Raw genomic sequence first — 19,017 nt, 5'->3', positions numbered from 1 at the left:
CACTGTTTATACTCTCAGGCCCCAAAGAGTTATTAGGAAGCATATTTTTTAAAGGGGTTCTCTATTTCAAAATGTTAACTTACTAAAATCAGTGAAGATTTTTTTCTCACCTAAACTGGGCCTTGATATTGCTAGGACTTGCAGATCTGGTTTGTATTTCTTTCTCTTGCTTCTCCCTCAGGATCCTTTCAGCAAGCAAGAAGTAAGTGGCCGTGATATGATTATACCTGTTGGTTTCCAGGGCCCTGAGGAAAATAAGGGAGAATAAATGTAAGCCACATCAGCAAGTTTGCTTTTTTATAAGTAGAACTCATTTCCCCCAACTAAAATACAAGCAAATAAAATCCAATGATCTGGAATCTTTAAAATTAAAAAAAAAAAAAAAAAAAAAAAAAAAACCCACAAACAAGAAGAAAAACCTAGTAGTTATTTAGATCACTCATGAAATTCTAAAAAACAACTACATAAAAATGTTCATAAGAAAAATCCAAAATGCGAGAGCAGCTGAGCTGAATGTCAATTTTCGATGCAAAAAAAGGTGATGAAGCTTTCCAAGAATGTATGCATTATACAAAACGTTAATCTGTGTCAAAGTGTTCATTTTCATTAAGTTGGCTTACTTGATTCCATCAGAAGTACAAAATGAGCTGTATGAATGTGCACTGAAACACTAGCATCAATAAGAAAAATAAGGGTAAGTTTTTTTTTTATACCCTTTGCATTTAATGAATTACTAGTGTAACTGAGACCATATCATTAGCCCCTTCTTTGAATAAAATCAGCGTATTCGTTTATCCACTTCAGAAGATTGCTCCAAGTCCCTAGTCTGAACAGGCACCCTGCAGGCCAGCTCAGGACATTCCACCCCATGGGGCACATGGCCACCTATCCTCCCGCAGCTGGCCTGGCCTGAGGACTGCACAAGAGTGCTACAAAGGGTCTATAAGGGCCCAGAAACCGTCATGGTGAGTGAAAATACAAAATGAACACTTAGGAAAGAATACAAGGATCCCTTTTCACAAAATTAACAGGGGGGAGTCACAGCTAAAGAGGCAGGGCAGACTGAGGTGCAAGGCTCTAAAAGTTAAGAGCTCTGATGAAACTCTGGGCTCAGAATGACTTCGAGTGGTTTCCTAAGCTGAGTACCAGCTAAGGGCACTGGCTTCTTCTGACGGGACCAAAAACACGTGGCTTTGAGTTGAGGCATCATGCTCAGGAGGAGGAGCACAGAAGCAAGCCACGAGCAAGAGCGGAGGCCAGCTGGAGGCCATGAGCTCGGGCCTCCCAGCTCAGGCTTCACCGTGCACCTGCCCACTAGTGCACATACAAATGGAGTCACTTGAACCAATGAGACTGACCCTCCCTGCAGATACAACATTGAATTGACATGAATCAAATAGTTCTAAATGACACCGCTGCATGTATTCATTTAAGCTAAGAACACTGAGCCAATTCAGGGAGATACAAATAAGCCTTCTATGCACTCAAAATGAAAAACCACTTTCTACACATTGCTAAAACAAGTGTCCTTGGCAGGCACAGCCAAGTGTCCTGCTCTCTCTGTTCATTTAGGTCATTAAGTATGACAACTCATAATGCAGCTGGAAATCTGCAGAAATTTGTACTTAAACCAAAATTTTGAATCTGAGTTTTTTTTGTTTTTTGTTTTTGCCTCCCCACCACTCCGCCCTGAGTAACTCCTCTTTTCATCATACCTGATGGTTTCATTCAACAGGTTTCTTGAACACTTTGACTTTTCATTTGTGGAAATATTTCATGATTTTCTAGACAGGACCTCTTATAGAAATAAATCATTACTAAAACAAAGCAACTGCATCTTTGTATTATCCTTGATTCCAAACTTCTCAGATTATTAAAAACTGGCTTTGGTTTTAAATGACTTAATTAACAATTTTGTATCTTGTGGGTGGCAGGTTGCTCCAGTAAGGGCTCTGAAGGGCCAGAAAGTAAACATTTTATAGGCTTTGTGGGTCTGTGGTCTCTCTCACAATTACTCTGATACTGTAGCACAATGTGGCCAAAGACAATACCCAAGGCATCTAGCATGACTGCAGTCCACTAAAACTTCCCTTACAACAATGTGTGACCAGTCCCATGTGTCGACCCCTCAATTAGAGGACTGTGGTCTGCCCCATTCTCTCCACTCACTGTGGGGAGCAGAGGGAGACACAACAATGAAGATGCTGCTATGGAAAAGACGTGTACTGAGATACAAAAGTAGCTACTCCAATCCACCCCGACAGGAAGGAAGAGAGGCCACAGCATTTGATGACACCACCCAGCAATGGTGTACTTATTCACTAGCATAAAAATAAAAACAACACAACAATAAAACCAATGAGACAGGAACTCCAGAAATAAATGACATGACTTCTGCCAATTGGGAACTCTACTCATTAAAGTGTCTGCAGGCCCTGACAAGCTAAGAGGAGAGACCATTCCAAGAATCCTAAACCCATGGCCCCGTGCTGGTGAGTGCTGACATACTCCACAATGGCGTCGCGGTCTGCTATGTCCCCGAGCACCATGCGCTGAATGATGCTGTTGTGTTCCTCCTCTGAGAGGTTTTTGTACGACACGAGGGGGATGTTATACTTTGTTGCTGGTGAAGGGTCCACTCCCTGAAGCCAAGGATGATTTTCAATCTCTTCTAAGGAGGCCCTTCTCTTGGGATCTCTCTGTAGCATCCGTGTGATCAGGCTGGAAAGGAAGTAAGTCCACTGTTAGAGCAAACTGTTGGCAGGGCTTAGTAATGGTGGATTATTTTATTAATCAGAATTCTTTCCTATACTTATGCCATCAAATTTCGTTAGGCCCACTAGTGGTGGTGGTAGTGTGGCAGATGGTAATAAAGAAAATTTAGTGCCATCAGTTTCATAAATAGAAAATCACAACTGCCAGGGGCACCTGGGTGGCTTAGTGGGTTAAAGCCTCTGCCTTTGGCGCAGGTCATGATCTCAGGGTTCTGGTCAGCAGGGAGCCTGCTTCCTCCCTCTCTCTCTCTGCCTGCCTCTCTGCCTACTTGTGATCTCTGTCAAATAAATAAATAAAAATCTTACAAAAAAAAAAAAAAAAAGAAAGAAAGAAAGAAAATCACAACTGCCAGATATACTGGTAAGCCAAACAGCTTCCTATCATCTGGAATTAGCTCTAGATATTAACATCCGTTGCTTAATTAACTGTGCCTTAGCTGCAAGCCAGAACCAGATATAATGATCAACGGTGACATACAAAATACAGTGCATGAGCCAACTTCTGCTTCAGAAAGAATAAATGATCCTGATGGAAACAATCACAACGCCACAGGCTTTTAAACATATATTTTGTTTAAATGCATTGTGTGTGTGGGGAAAAATAAATAAATAAAACAAAATAAAATAAAAATACACACACACACACACACACACACACTCACACACACACACAGGGATGGAAGGAAGCAGACTCAACAGGAAAAAAAACGAAATAAAAGCAGGAATCTTAGGGGATGCCTGGGTGGCTTAGTTGGTTAAGCCGCTGCCTTCGGCTCAGGTCATGATCCCAGCGTCCTGGGATCGAGTCCCACATCCCCACATCGGGCTCTTTGCTCAGCAGGAGCCTGCTTCTCCATTCTGCCTCTGCCTGCCACTCTGTCTGCCTGTGCTCACTCTGACAAATAAATGAATAAAAAAAAAAAAAAAAAAAAAAGCAGGAATTTTAGGAGGCAAATGACAAAGCTAACCTTTGACCCGAAGGCTTCTGCTTTGGTTTTGAAAGCTATACTGAGTGCAAAAACCAGAATATAATGTGTAGGCAGGGAGTACAACTAGAGCCCTCATAAAGAACTAGGGTCCCAGCTTCAGTGGCAGGGGGAATGAGAAATGAGAAACCAATCTGTTACGATATCAAGAAGGAAAACTGCCTGCCTCAACAGTGGCTGTGGATGTGAGGCAGGGAAATCTCTTCTAAGAATTTCTAGCCACACGCTGGTCCTCACACACATTCGTGGTCCAAATTAATGATATCTGTGTGGTACATGTCAGGAAGAAGTTAATTCAGGTGGTTTTAAAGCTGGAGTGCTCCTAAGTAACCAGAGTAGAGAAGGAAATGTAAAACCTTTCCCTAGGAACATAACTTAAAGGAACTTCCCAAATAATATTATAAGGAATATGACCTCATAGACAAAAAATATCAAGGAAATCAGTACTAACAAAAACTAGTAATACATGATGGCAAAATCAGAATGCAAAGTCTTCAAATACTGAAATTTTCAGACACAGAAGACAACTGTGTTGTATATGTTTAAGACATGGAGAAGCGTGAAATACAAAAGACTGAAAAAAAAAAGCGATAGGTAAATTTTTTAAATTAGATAGAAAGAGAATTAATGAATTGGAAGACAGAGCCAAGGAAATAACCCTGCACCAGTGGACTGAGAAAATATGAAGAGATGAAAAGACAAGGAGGAGAGAGTGAAAATACCTAACATATATCTAATCAAGAGTTCCAGAAGGGAATAAAGGAATGGGCAAGAAACTATATTTGAAATTATCATAGCTAAAGATTTTCCAAATTCATGGACAAACACAAATCCTGACCCAGGAAGCCTAACACATCCTAAGCAGAATGAATAGAAGCTCTTAGAGCAGCCTGAGAAGAGACAATCACCTGAGCAAGAACAATAACAACACGAATAGATGATATCCCAAAAGCAACAAGACATATCAGAAGAGTGTGGTAACATCCTCAATAACCTGAGAGAAAACTGTCCACACCTAGAATTCTACACTCAATGAAACTTTCAAGGGCATATGTAACATAAACAGATTTTCAATGAAAAACTGAGGAAGTCGATCACCAATAAACAAACGTTCCTCAAAGGAATTCTAAAGGGTATAATATTAGCAGAAGAATGTGATCCCAAGTGGAGGAATATACAAAGTTTTTAATCAAGCGTCTGGGTAATTCTAAACAATATTTTTACTATACAGAATTATAATAATAACAGTTTAATTTGTGGAGATAGAAAATATTGAATGGTAAACTGTCCTAAGGATTTTGTGTTGTTCAGGAAGACATAAAGATAAGGATTAACTATCAATTTTATTAAATTAAGCATATAGGGACGCCTGGTGGCTCAGTCAGTTAAGCGTCTGCCTTCGGCTCAGGTCGTGAACCCAAAGTCCTGAGATTGAGCCTCACATAGGGGACTCCCTGCTCAGCAGAAACTCTGCCCCTCCCTCTCCCATGCACTTTCATCCCCCCTCAAATAAGTAAATGAAATTGTAAAAAAATTATAATTAAGCATATAAATATGTACGTGTGTGTTAAAACAGGAGACTCACTAAAAACAACTGACTATGACTTCTAAGGTAGTTGAAGGGAGAAAGCCAAGTAAGGGGAAAAAGAAAAATCTCTAGCCAAGTAAGTGGAAAAAGAAAAATCTCTATCAATCCTAAAGAAAGAATAGACCAAAAAAAAAAGGGGGGAGGGGAATGTAGGACAAATATGAAGCATATAAAAAGAGCATAAATATATCTACATCTTTCAGTGAAGACAATATGAATAAGATAAACTCTGATGAAAGGACAAAAATTCTTAGAAGGGATTAAACCCCAGCTCCCAGCTATTAAAAAGGACTTACTTAAAACCAAGACAATGAAAGGTCTAAAGTAAATGAATGGAAAACTAGATAGCACATAAATGCTAACCAAAGGAAGACTGGTGTGGATAGCTAAAACCAGGTAACACAGATTGACTTTAAGGCAAAAGGCATCATTAGTGATAAACAAGTGAATTACAAGTTCAATTCACCAGTAAGATACAATTTGTACCTAATACCATTGCCTCAAAACACTTAAAAACTAAAACTGACAGACCTCCAAGGAAAAAAAACCAATAAATCTACCATCGTAGTGGAAGAATATCTTAGTAAGTGATAAATCAAATAATCAAAAAACTCAGAAAAGATGTAAGTAATTCAGAACAGCATAATTAATAAGCTTGATCTTAAGGATTTATAGATCTCCGATCCCCAAAATGTGAAAATATACATTCCTTTCCAGAACAAAAGGATCATTTACAAAAACTGACTCCATGGTAGGTGTTAAGCAAGCCTTAACACCTAAAACAATGTGAAAAACAGCAACAAAAAACGAGTACTATATAGACTATATTCTTGGACCACAATAGAATTAAGTTAGAAATGAACAACAAAAAAGTAATTAGAAAAATTTTATATATTTGGAAACTGTAAAACACCCTTCTAAAAATATTAGCAGTCAAATACAGCATGTGAAGCTAGAAAGTACTCAGAACTGAATAATAACAGGGCTATAAATAAAAACTAGTTGAGGTACTGCAGAAATGGTACAAGAAGACAAATCTGATAGCCTTAACTATGACATTAGAAAAGGAAAGTTTGTAACTATGACATAAGAAAAAAAGAAAAAAGAAGTGACTCAGCCCATGAAGTAGGTAGAAGGAAATAATACAGGTAAGAGAAAATTTACAATGTAAAACAAAACAAAAAAAAACAAGGAAATGAATAAAGATAAAAGGCAGTTCCTTGAAAAAGACTAATAAAATTAACAAATCTCAGGCAAGACTAATCAAGACAAAAACAAGAGAAGGCAGAAATTCAATACTGGAATGATAAAGGGCAACATCCCATTGATCTATATACTTTACAAATATACCAGAGAATATAAATACTTCAGGCCAATATATTTGAAAATTTAGATAAAATGGGCAAGCTCTTTAAAAAACAGAAGTCAGCAAAACTGACACAGGAAAAGCAGAAAACTGAGTGGTTCTACAATTACTAAGAATAATCCCTCTACAAGGGAGAAATAGAGAAAGCTCCTAAGATATTATAACTGCTCTATTTCTGACTCTAGGTAACAGGTTCTACCATTCTCACATCATCAGTACATAGAGAAGCCTGTAACTGAATCCAGAGTTTGAATAGGTAAGATAACCACACACCACATTGGGACTAAGATATAGGTCCACTTGGAGAAAAGATTTCTCAAATCATCAGATTTCCTTCTTACCAGTTGATGGGAAAAATTCAAAACTCTGTTACTGCAACAAGATATTTAAAGTATATATAATCTCAGCTGAACTCACTGAAAAATATCACCCATTAAAATAAATGAAGTGTATATATATATATATACATATATATATATATACATGTATATATACATACACACACACACACACGTTTTCACTATTCAAATAAAATAATATTGTTAGTCTACTTTTGCTCTTCTTGGTGCTTTTGGTTTTCTAACTCATCCAATATTACCCATATATCACCCATAATGTCCATGAAATACTTGAGCTTCTAACAGTTCTTTTATTCCATTATATTTCTCACTATACATATTACAGAACTATAAAGTTCTTTAAATTCCAAATAATCAACTTGACTGTACTTTTGGTTGCTGGTTTCCCACAATCACATAAACCAACAGGGGAGAGTGGTATATGGATAAAATTAAGGGACACATTATGTAAAACCTAAAATGGTGTGTTGGTGGTTTATTTCAGGAAAAGAAATGCCTTAATTTTTCTCTGGAATTTAAAATAATTCTAGGTGGTCTTCTTTTTTTCGCTTATGCAAAAACAGAAAGGTAGTTCCTATGGTAATATCTTCATTTCAAGTGAGTAACCACCACTCCTGGAAGCTGAAGAGGCATGTAATGGGTTTCTTGAAAACAAGCATATTTAAGACATAGACTTACACAGTTTGTACTCTAGTATTAAATTTCAAATCACATTCTGGGGTTAACGCCCCAAAATATACTTAACAAAAATAAAATATCAAGTTCAAAAATTAAAATGAACTCAGATGTTTATATAATGAAGTCACTTCATTTTTTTTTTTACATGTTAATGGAATAAAACAAAACTTCTGAGGGTGCCTGGGTGGCTTAGTTGGTTAAGCATCCAACTCTTAATTTCAACTCAAGTCATGATCTTGGGGACATGAGATTGAGCCCGGGGTAGGACTCCTTACTCAGCACAGGGTCTGCTTGCAACTGATTCTCTATCTCTTTGTCTCTCCATCTCTCCCCCCACCCCTCCCCATGCTTGCACTCTATATACATATATATATACATACATACATACATACATAATACAAAAAATAAATTAAACTTTTGGTTTTAACATTCTTTTTCTACTTTTACTTACTCTTTACACTCTTTGGACACATGGGATGGTACTGTATATTTGCAATCCATGATCATTGTCAATGTTTCACTGTCATTGGCCTCTTGAAAAGGTGGTTGCCCACACACCAACATGAAAAGAATCACTCCCAGACTCCATATATCTACAAAGCAAAGACATACTGTTAAATATTGGATGAGTTAGAAAACCAAAAGCACTAAGAAGAGCAGAAGTAGACTAACAATATTATTTTATTTGAATAGTGAAAACCATTTATATCTCAAAGGAAAACATCTAGGGAAGAAAACTTGAGTCCCAATAAGGCAGGGGAAGGTATCTGTCTTGTTTTCTATTTTTATATTCACCTCAGCCACATAGTGAATAGTCAATAAATGTTCAACAAAGAGATAAATTAATTCACTAATGCCAAGAACATCGAGAAGAAAGTACCTATCAAGGTTCTCAAGCCACTGAGTAACAGACTGCTGTCTTTCTCATGACATTTACTAGAGAATATATAAACCTAGTATTTTAATACTCTGAAACATGAAAAGGATTTTGCCTAATGTCACAATTATCTCAGTTGCTCTTTACCTCAATGCTGGTGAGATAACCAGATGATGTAAATCACAGTCACTTTATAGTTAAGAAAATTGAAATTCAGAGAGAGAAATATTTCTGTGCTGTCAATGAAGAAATAGATAAGTTATACATTATTTCAGAGGACAAAATTAGGTATGAAGGTGTAAGTAACCAGGAGGCACATATTGGCTTAAAAACAACAGAAGCTACTTAAAAAAGCACTGGGAAAGACTGTAGGCTTCCCATTCGGCAAAGTCTGGGCAACCATCTGTCTAATACTCTGCATAAGACATTCCTGTAGTGATTGTAAGACTAGACTAGTTGACATCTGAGGACCCTCCCAACTGTAGCATTAGCCTAACTCCTACAAGTGCCAATAGCCCCCTACTTCTTGCCATTAGATAAAATCTAACCTATCAGTTGGAAAAATGATGGCTCTTCAAATGAAAAAAGGATGAATCCATCATTTAGGAAGGGGATCACAAATCATTCATTCATTCCAGAAACTTGAAGTAGAGACATGATTACATAAACATTAATATACCAAGAGATGAATTCAAGAAGCTTTCTACCACAAAAAGCTTAGAAGAGAATGTAAGCCACATGGACTCTGTCACATCTGTTAACACTCAACTGCTGTTTTCATTTAGCTTACACTCCATGTTATTTTCAGCAGAATTATAACTTGTTAATAAAATACCTTCTCCTTGGTCCAAACTACATAAAGAGGGCAATAAAAGCAAAAACCCAAAAGTTAAACATACTGTGATTTTTTATATATACAACAAATTTTACTAAGGATGCTTTAATGAAAACTGGTTAAGCAGATACAAAAATCTACTAAAATTAAAACATTACATATGTAAGAAGAAAAGGGACCTAAAGATCATTCAGTCCAAACCTGTGGCTCTTCAGTGTCCCTAGGAGGTGGTGTGCCTGGCATTGCTTGTTGGATGCATAAATTATGTGACCTACAGCCCCAGGACAGCAAGTTGGCTCAGGACTCCACTCAACTCACTAACACACATTTCTTTATCTTGATCTTGGAATGCAGAGGGCCATCCCCATTCAAAGTCAAACAACATAAGTAATGTGGCTAGCTGCACCTGTTCTTTAAATATATAGTGAGAATTTATAAGCCCAATACTAGCTCTAACTTATTAAGAGTTTCAAAGGAAATCTACATAGTTGTAACTTAAACCCTCTCTGAACAACCTGAACCTATTTTTGGTTACCTGCCCCAATTCTCAAGCCAGTCCTGTGAACAAGTGGCAATTATAATTATTCTCCCTTTAATCCATGTGTCCCTTATTTTTCAAAGCAGTTATATTCCTGAAATTCACTATCAAGTATACTCATCTTTTCACCAATGTTTATTAGATAAGAATGGAAATATACCATGGCTTTATTTTTGGTTGATTTACACTACTTTGTTTAGTTTTGGCTATCTCCTCCCCAAAGGAAAGGGATTTTATAAGTGGTTTGCAATAAAAACACATAAACATAAAAACCAGGGTAGTTAAAACACTCTCTCTCTCTTGTTGTTCAAATATTGACTAATGTCTAAGGCTACTACTATAACCAACCCCAACCTCAAATACACTATATCTGAGATATAATATATTCTTATCTTTCTATATAAATCCTATAAAACAATTTTTATAAAATGAATTTGGTTATGTTATTTCTTCTACCATCTCATACCTTAACTGTGGATAACCCAGTTTGGTTATTTAGTTTTTTACTTTTTCTCCATGCTAAATTGGAGATGATATCTGACAGTACAATTATACAAAGCTGAGGTTTTAAAAGGTTAGCAAATAGCATAAACATCGAACTAATAATTACCCCCAAATTCTTATCTGGCTAAAGGAAACTTTCTTTTCCTGTTAAATATCAACCTCAACAGCAATAAGGAAGTCCAATTACCTGGAAATGTTCTCTTCAGGATCATCTGGCCAAGCAGACTCACACACCACTTGCTAGGAAGTGGTGCGTGATTCAAAGGGAGAAAAACAACATAAATATATATACTATTTCTACTGTTTCCAGCCAGGGCTCAAATAATTTCTGAATGAAGAAGTGCTTAAAATGTGTGAAATTTAGAAACACAATTCGGTGCCTGGTAGTTTATGAAGTGAAGTGACATGATGTGTGAAGCATGTAAAAGAGCAGCAGCACTAAGGGAGCCAAGTTTCAGAAAGAGCAAATGACCCTCTCAAAGAGACAATGTGATTATTCAAAGGATTACTTTTTCCATTTACTTCTTTCCTAGATTTATTTTCTCTTCTTCTTGTCTTTGAATGATTTTACTTTTCCATCCTAAGGACCAAAGGAAAGAGATAAAAACAATCACGAGGGCTGCCTGGGTGGCTCAATGGGTTAAGCCTCTGCCTTCAGCTCAGGTTATGATCTCAGGGTCCTAGGATCGACTCCCACAAAGGGGCTCTCTGCTAGGCGGGGAGCCTGCTTCCTCCTCTCTCTCTCTACTTGTGATCTATCTCTGTCAAATAAATTAAGAAATCTTAAAAACAAACAAACAAAAAAATCACAAAACAAACACAGAGTGGTATGACTTTAACCAAGTATTTAAACGTGTTCTCCATCGTTAAATGGGAATAGAACAGTAATGCAATTCCTCTTAATGCTGTGGTGGGCATTAAAGAGATGAAAATCAAATTCATGCTGAGTACTCAGGACAGAGCCCAGAATACAGAAAGCATTCTGAGGAGTCAGTACTGTCCCGCCCTCATTCATCTGTGCCGGGTGGGCATTGTTCCTGAGCACAGAGGACACAGAGATGAATGGGGGACACCCTTGCCCTTACAGGGCTCTCAATTCACTGTTAGAGACAGCCAGCAGATAAGCTCAAGAAGGCACAAAGCCAACACAGACAAAAACTAGTGAAGATGGGGGGAGAGAATAAGAATGGCCTCTTAGTAATGCAGCTACAAAAGGGGACAATTTAAGATCTTGGGTCCCCAGGACAAGACATCTGGTATTACAGGACTAACAACAGCATCAAGAAGGATTATCTATTACATTCCCCTCAAGTGGGGGAGGGAGCTGCTACTTGTCTTAAAAACTCATGTTTGTGAATATTTTAAAATATCTTTTTCTATTTTTTTTTTAACTTGCTTATAAAACTATATATTCCCAAGGTATAGATCATAGGATCAGCTTGGGATCCACCATGTCCTTAACTGGGGACAGTGGATGATCAGGGAGAAGGAGAGAGAAAGATAATGGAATAGGGACTTCACATTATATTTATTTCAAAAAGATGTTAATGGAATTGTCTATTCATATTCAAGGTACACAGGTTAACAAACATCAACCATCTGAAAAATCAAATTTAATGTTGATACCATCTGAAGCATATTTTTTTATTTCAGACCCAGCTATAGAGTCTTCATTAATAAAAAGGGAAAAAGAAAGTATCACTTCATAAATACAGTTCCTTTGGTTAAAAAACCACTTCCAACTCATGGAACTGTGGGAAGGGGTGGAAAGATAATGAGGTCTTTGTTAGTACAAAGAATGGGAGTTACTGGTCCCCTTACTTGCAGCTCTCAAGCTAGCTGGAAAGAAGAGCACCAAACTCAGCACTGACGTCTCTTTCACCTGCTAACAACACTCAGCAGGTCAACTTGTCATAATACAATATATGCCATTTCTAGAATTGGAAGTGGAGTTTCTACTACAAAGGTCATGTTAGGCAGGCTAACAAAAGATCAAAATGAAAACAAAGCAGAATAAAAGAACATGCTAGTGATTAATCTGAGGAAAAGCTACTGCCAAATGTTGGGGCGGGAAGGGGGTTGTAGTAGAGGATGTCATGACTGCTGAAAAGTCTTCTAAAAAAATCATTTCTGAAGTGAATTATCTAGAGAGCAAAAGAGCGAGCATTGATTAGAAAGTAATAAAAATGGGAAGACCAGAAGAAAAGTTTCAGATGGAAACTTCTATTTTTTTCTTCTGGCATTCTTTTATCAGTATAACTATCAATCTAACAGAAGAAGCAACAGAATGGTTTAAAATCACTACAGATGAAGCAGGGACCAGCACCTTTTATAACATCACTTAAAACCAGCAGGATTTATGCAATCAACTTTTCAGTTCCAACTGTGGTTACCAGCAACTGACATATGACCCAAAACTAATGTAAAAGGCAATGCTTTCTTAGAATAGCAAGTACTGTTACACAAGCATGTAGGTCTCAGGACCTTTGTTCCTTGTACGGATATTCAGAAACCCTAAGGTCAACTGATGTGAATTGCTCCCTACACACCAAGAACTACTGGTGTGCATTCAACAACACCTACAGCTCCAGTTACAAAAGATTCTTGTTTGCAACAAGATCAATGGTTGGTTCTGAGGGACCAGACTAGAGACCATTCTACAAGTGGTCTTCTGAACTAACAGGGGAGGGCGGGGCAAGGAGGAATAAAGCATTTGGACAAGTTCCCATTTTATGGTATTTATATAATCCCTAGTTTTACTAACACTTTAGTTAGAAGCACAATTTTACTATTTCACAAGTAATCATTTCTTAAGCAGAAAGTTAGAATGAATGCCATCACTCATACCTACATCAAAAAACTTTCCCACACCTGAATCCATCTAAATGCCCCCTGAGAACTTAAAAAAATCAATGCTGTCCAAACAAAGCTTATCACCTTTGAAAAAAAAACCTAGTTCTCTCATCTGGGTTCTAGTGTGGTCTGCAGTACCTCCACCTCTCCAATCAAAATTCAGAAGGCATCCCAGACTGCACCTCTCATTCAGGTCAGGAAGATCCTGCCAATTCCAGTACATGCCCAGAATCCTCCAACGCTCCTACCAGTGACCCTCAGCTCTCCGTGAAAGCTCTCCAAACTGCCCTCCCAACCTAGTGACCAGGGCGTCACCACAGTGAGCTGTCATTAGAGATGTTTTCCTCTATTACTCAGAGCTCCCTGAGAGCAGAATATATCCCCTGCACCCTCAGCAGTGGGCTGGATGTCAGAATGAACCTACAACAAAAGAGAACATAGTACTTTTGTAAACACTGTTGGGTTAGGGCCCCAAAAAGGGCAGCTGCAGCAGGGGGCAGTCCTTAATTATTAATGACTTTCAAATAAAAACTAAGAGAAAAAGAAGACTAAGTACCTGCAATGGGGGAAGGGGGGCACCAGTGAAGACAAGCTACAGTTTGTTTTAGTTAGGGGTTTAATAAAGCCTTGTGCTAACTTGTTTTTTCAAGTCAAAAGAAAACAGGAAAAAGTTCTAGAAGTCCAAAGATTATCAATCACACACTGTGGGACTGCACAAGTTCATAAATCCAAACCAGACAGGCAGAAGACACCCTTTCAACTCAGCACTCTTCCATAATTCACTTTACAAATCTGATTTTAATGAACTTTAGAGAAGAAGAGCAAAAAAAGAGGCCAGGCTAAAATCATGTGATTTCCCTCAGTATGGCCTGATGAAAAGAGCATGCCTGGGCTAATGCATAAGAAAGCTCTGGGCTCAAATCCTACCTCAGCCATTTAATTAGTTACGTATTCTTGGCCAAATTCAACCTGTCTTCTGTGCCTGAGTCCTCTCTTTCACAAAAGGTGGACACCACCACTCATCTGGCAATTTCTGAGAGGGTGTCTGGGGCAAAGAGCTACATGTATCAGTACAGAGACTGCAAGAACTGAGAAAATCCTTACCTCTGAGTACAGGAGGGAGACGGGCAGGGAAAAGCAAAAGGAATTTAATACACTTTATTCAATCTACTTTTGTACTATCTGAATTATCTTACAGGAACTTCATTTATTGCTTGTAAAAAAAGTAATTAAAAATTAGCTGTGCTTAACAGAACATTATGAAGTATATGCACTTCAGTGGGATAAGAAGAAACGTCTTTAGAGGAATGTAAAGGAAATAAAAACAAAAAGCCTACTCTCACTGAGACAGTGATTCTCAACCTGTGGCCCGGGGACACTTGGTTCTCTGTGAAGTTCCCTTAATGAATTCACAGACCAATCTCTCCACAACATAAACACTTATGGTAGGAATAATTTTAGTTTGAATTTTTAGCACAACTAACTTCCTTCAAGGACTTAAAAAAAAAAAACCCTCAAATATCAAAATGCTGGGTCTTGTCAAGCCAAGGAAGGGGCCAGGTCCGTGCTGTTGGCCATTTTACCCTCTAGTTTCATTTCTGTGCTTCAAGACTCACCTGAGGTTTCACCAGGGGAAGGAGATACCAAAGCAAGAGCCCCCAGAGTGCAACCCACCTCAGGGACATTCCCAAAGTCTATCTCCAAATCTCCAGCTAACCAAAACAGTACCTCTCGGGCGCCTGGGTGGCTCAGTGGGTTAAGCCACTGCCTTCGGCTCAGGTCATGATCCCAGGGTCCTGGGATCGAGTCCCGCATCGGGCTCTCTGCTCAGCAGGGAGCCTGCTTCCCTCTCTCTCTCTCTCTCTCTGCCTGCCTCTCTGTCTACTTGTAATCTCTGTCTGTCAAATAAACAAATAAAATCTTAAAAAAAAAAAATAGTACCTCTCAAGGCATTTCTAAACACCTAGGTGAGGCAAGAACCCATTACAAATTCAGTTTTACAAAATTACATCTTTTAAATTACATCCAAATTTACATCTAATACCTTGTGAAAACCAAATACTTCCTTTTACACCAAGCTTATAGGGGGGAAATCTCTGGCTTTTGTCCAGTTTTATAACACTAGCCAAAAAGCCTAAAATATTCATATTTTAGAAATACTTTTAAAATGTGGAGACAGGGCCATCAGCCTGGCAACATGTACACAAGCACCTACTATACATTTCCACATGAATGCTCTTCAAGGAAGGGAGCTGCTGCTGTGGATACACAACCACTATAGATAGGGTTTTCAGAAGTGATTTCACATGTCAACTTCCCACAAGATTATGACAAATACAAATTTCACAAGTCTAATTTTGATCTAGAAAGTAGGAATGTTCAGATTTAGTATCAAATCTAAAAATGTCCAGTCCTATTTGTCTAGTCAAACAATATAAACCATGCAGACTAAAGGACTGTATGATTAGCATTTTCTAAATGTAAAGTCTGCTTGATGCTTTAGTTTAATAGGTAGTGAGTATTTTAATGTTCTCTTAAATGTATTCTAAAAATGTTGAGCTTTTTGCAGAAGGTTGAGGTATGCTAACGTAAGACAAATATACAAGCCATTAAAATTTCAGTTAATAAAAATCACCTGCATATACCGACTCCCATGGGTTCTCTTTCAAAAGGCACACGTTATTCAATGAATGTGGGGGATACAAAGTCCAATGAAATTTGTCCTTTAACAGAACACATTATCCTAGACTGCCCAAAATGTTTAAGCTTGTCAAAAAGACTAACTTTCTTGAGGATAAAAAAAAAACCAAAACTTTAAAATAGTGTATTTGCTGTAACAAGATTCAAGATTCAAAATGTTGATTCTTGAAATGTTTGATTCTGGTTAGTTCTCCATGTGTAACACCTGACAGGCATGTGGTTGAAAAATGTACACAACTTATTTTCCTACATTAAAAAAAGTTAGCAAGACATGTTATATCTTCTTAGAATTATAATAAACATACAACCTGATTGGTTCTACATAGGATTAGGACTATTCCTTCAAATAAAACCTTAGCTAGAAAGTTCTCTCAAATATAACCACACATTTCCCAGTTTTTAAGTTAACATTTATTCCTTCAGATTATCAAAGTAACACATGTTCAGTGACAGTAAAATTCTATTAGTAAACCCTCCCACTCCTCAACACTACAGACATTCTTTAATATTAATTAGCCTATCAGACAGATAAAGATATGATTGGTTTGCTCTTATTTGTGCTTCCTGATTATTTTTCCCTCATTTCTTCAAGGTTTAATTTACATGCACTGGAAGTCACCATCTGGGAGTTCTAACAAACGCAGTCACGCAACCAACACCACAATCAAGATATAGAGCAGCTCTATCACCCCCAACAGTTCCCTGTACTTCGTATTCCATGGTTCCTCCTGGCTAGTTCCGGGCAACCACAAGTCTATCTTTGTCCCTCTAAGTCTTGCCTGTAAATGGAATCATACAGTACGTAGTCTGGCTTTTCTAACTAATGCATTTCAGATTCATCCACGTTGCTGTACGTATCAATAGGTCATCAATTTTTTATTGTTTGAGTGGTATTCCACTACTCATATGTTCCAAAGATTATTTGTTTGGGGCAATTATGAATAAAATCACTAAAACCATCTGTGTACTGACGCTTGTGCAAGCTTAAATGTTCATTTCTCTTGGGAACAGGCTTGCTGAGCCATATTAAGTCTTTATAAGGAACTGACTAATGACTTTCCAAAGATGGCTCTAGGATTTTATAGTCTCATCAGCAAAGTATGAGGATTCCAGTTGCTCCATTTACAATCCTGGCAACTCTTGGTACTGGCTGTTAAAAAATTTTAACCATTCTAATAGATGTATCTTTAATTTGCATTTTCCCTAATGACTAATGATGTAGAGCATCTACATGTGCTTATTTGCCATATTATGTCTTCCTTGGTGAAGCGTTTGTTCACATCTTTTGCTCATTTTAACATTGGGTTGCCTTTTAATTTATTGAGTTTTGACAGTTCTTTTTTATGTACAATCTCTAGCAATACAGAAAAAGGCTTTATTTTAAAGCAGTCATATTGGGCACCTCAGTGGCTTAGTCGTTAAGCATCTGCCTTTGGCTCCGGTCATGATCCCAGGGTCCTGGAATTGAGCCCTCTACTGGGTTCTCTGCTTAGTGAGAAGCCTGCTTCTCCCTCTCCCATTCCCCCTGCTTATGTTCCCTATCTCTGTCAAATAAATCTTTAAAAAAATAAAATAAAAAATAAAAGTCATTTTGACTGTACTTACATTATTTCCTGAAAAATAGCTAAGTAAGCTATTAAAAAGAATTACTGAAGTATAGTCGACATACAATGTTGTATTAGTTTCAAGTGTACAACATAGTGATTTGACAACTCTACACATTACTCAGTGCTCAACCATGGTAAGTGCAGTCACCATATAACGTTATTATAATATTACTTGTACTTTCCATTTCCATGACTTATTTAAATTTCTACCTCTCAATCCCCTTTATCTATTTCACCCCCCCTTCCCACCACCCCTCTGGCAACCACCCATTTATTCTCTGTACTTAAGAGTCTGATTTCTTTTGTACCTTTTGTTTTTTTAGATTCCACATGTAAGTGAAACCACATGGCATTTGACTTTCTGTTTGACTTATTTCTCTAAGCATAATATCCTCCTGGTCCACCCATGTTGTTGCCAATGGCAGATTTCATCCCTTTTATGGCTGAGTAATACTCCTGTGTGTGTGTGTGTGTGTGTGCGCGCACGCGCATGCCCATGCATTACATTTCCTTTACCCACTCATCCATCAATGGACACTTATGTTGCTTCCATATCTTGCTACTGTAAATAATGCTGCAATAAACATAAAGGTGCATAAATCTTTTCAAATTATTTTTTGTTTTCTTTGTGTAAATATCCAGTAGTGGAATAAATGGTATTTCTGTTTTTAACTTTTTGAGGAACCACCATACTGTTTTCCACAGTTATTGCACCAAATTATTTTCCCACCAACAGTGCATACTGCATAGGAGTTCCCTTTTCTCTGCATCCTTGCCAACACTTGTTACTTCTTGTCTTTTCTGACTCATGTGAGGCGATTTGCTACTGTGGTTTTGATGTGCATGTCCCTGATGATTAGCTACGCTGAATATCTTTCAGGTGTCTACTGGTATCTATATGTATCTTTGGGAAAAATTCTGCCCCATTTTTTAATTGGACTATTTGTGTTTTTGCTATTGAGTTGTATATGTTCTTAATATATTTTAGATTTTAACCCGTTGTGGATTTATCATTTGCAAATATCTTCTAAGTTTTCAGAATCTTTATATATTCTCTATCAGATATGTGATTTGCAAGTATTTTCTCCCTGTTGGTGGTAGCTTAACAATATCTTTAAGAAGCAGAAGTTGATTTTTATAAAATCCAATTTATCAAATTTTTCTTCTACAGATGTTTTTGATGTTTTATCTAAAATAGTTTTGCCTAAGTCAAAGATGCAAAGATCTTCTATGTTTTCTTCTAGAACTTTTACAATTTTATGATTCACATTAAAGTCTCTGATGCACACTGAGTTTTTTTAAGTGGCATAAGGAATGGATCAAGGTTCACTTTTTTTGCATATAGATATCTA

General features: G+C 37.5%; 1 protein-coding gene across 3 annotated transcripts in view; it reads right to left on the bottom strand.

Annotated features, from left to right (window-relative positions):
• SNRK (SNF related kinase) overlaps window positions 1-19,017 on the bottom strand; it is a 58,771-nt gene that overhangs the window by 7,747 nt on the left and 32,007 nt on the right. For all 3 annotated transcript variants that reach the window (XM_059390691.1, XM_059390692.1, XM_059390693.1), the window contains 3 exons: window positions 8,203-8,344; window positions 2,509-2,721; window positions 111-245 (listed from right to left, as the gene is read on the bottom strand). In XM_059390691.1, coding sequence (XP_059246674.1) covers window positions 111-245; window positions 2,509-2,721; window positions 8,203-8,344 — 490 coding nt within the window. The remainder of the gene's footprint in view (window positions 1-110; window positions 246-2,508; window positions 2,722-8,202; window positions 8,345-19,017) is intronic.

Source organism: Mustela nigripes, chromosome 2 (genome assembly GCF_022355385.1).
Source record: "Mustela nigripes isolate SB6536 chromosome 2, MUSNIG.SB6536, whole genome shotgun sequence".
Lineage (NCBI taxonomy): Eukaryota > Metazoa > Chordata > Mammalia > Carnivora > Mustelidae > Mustela > Mustela nigripes.
The sequence above is the reverse complement of the archived record's forward strand: the minus strand, read 5'-3'. Positions and strand labels throughout refer to the sequence as shown.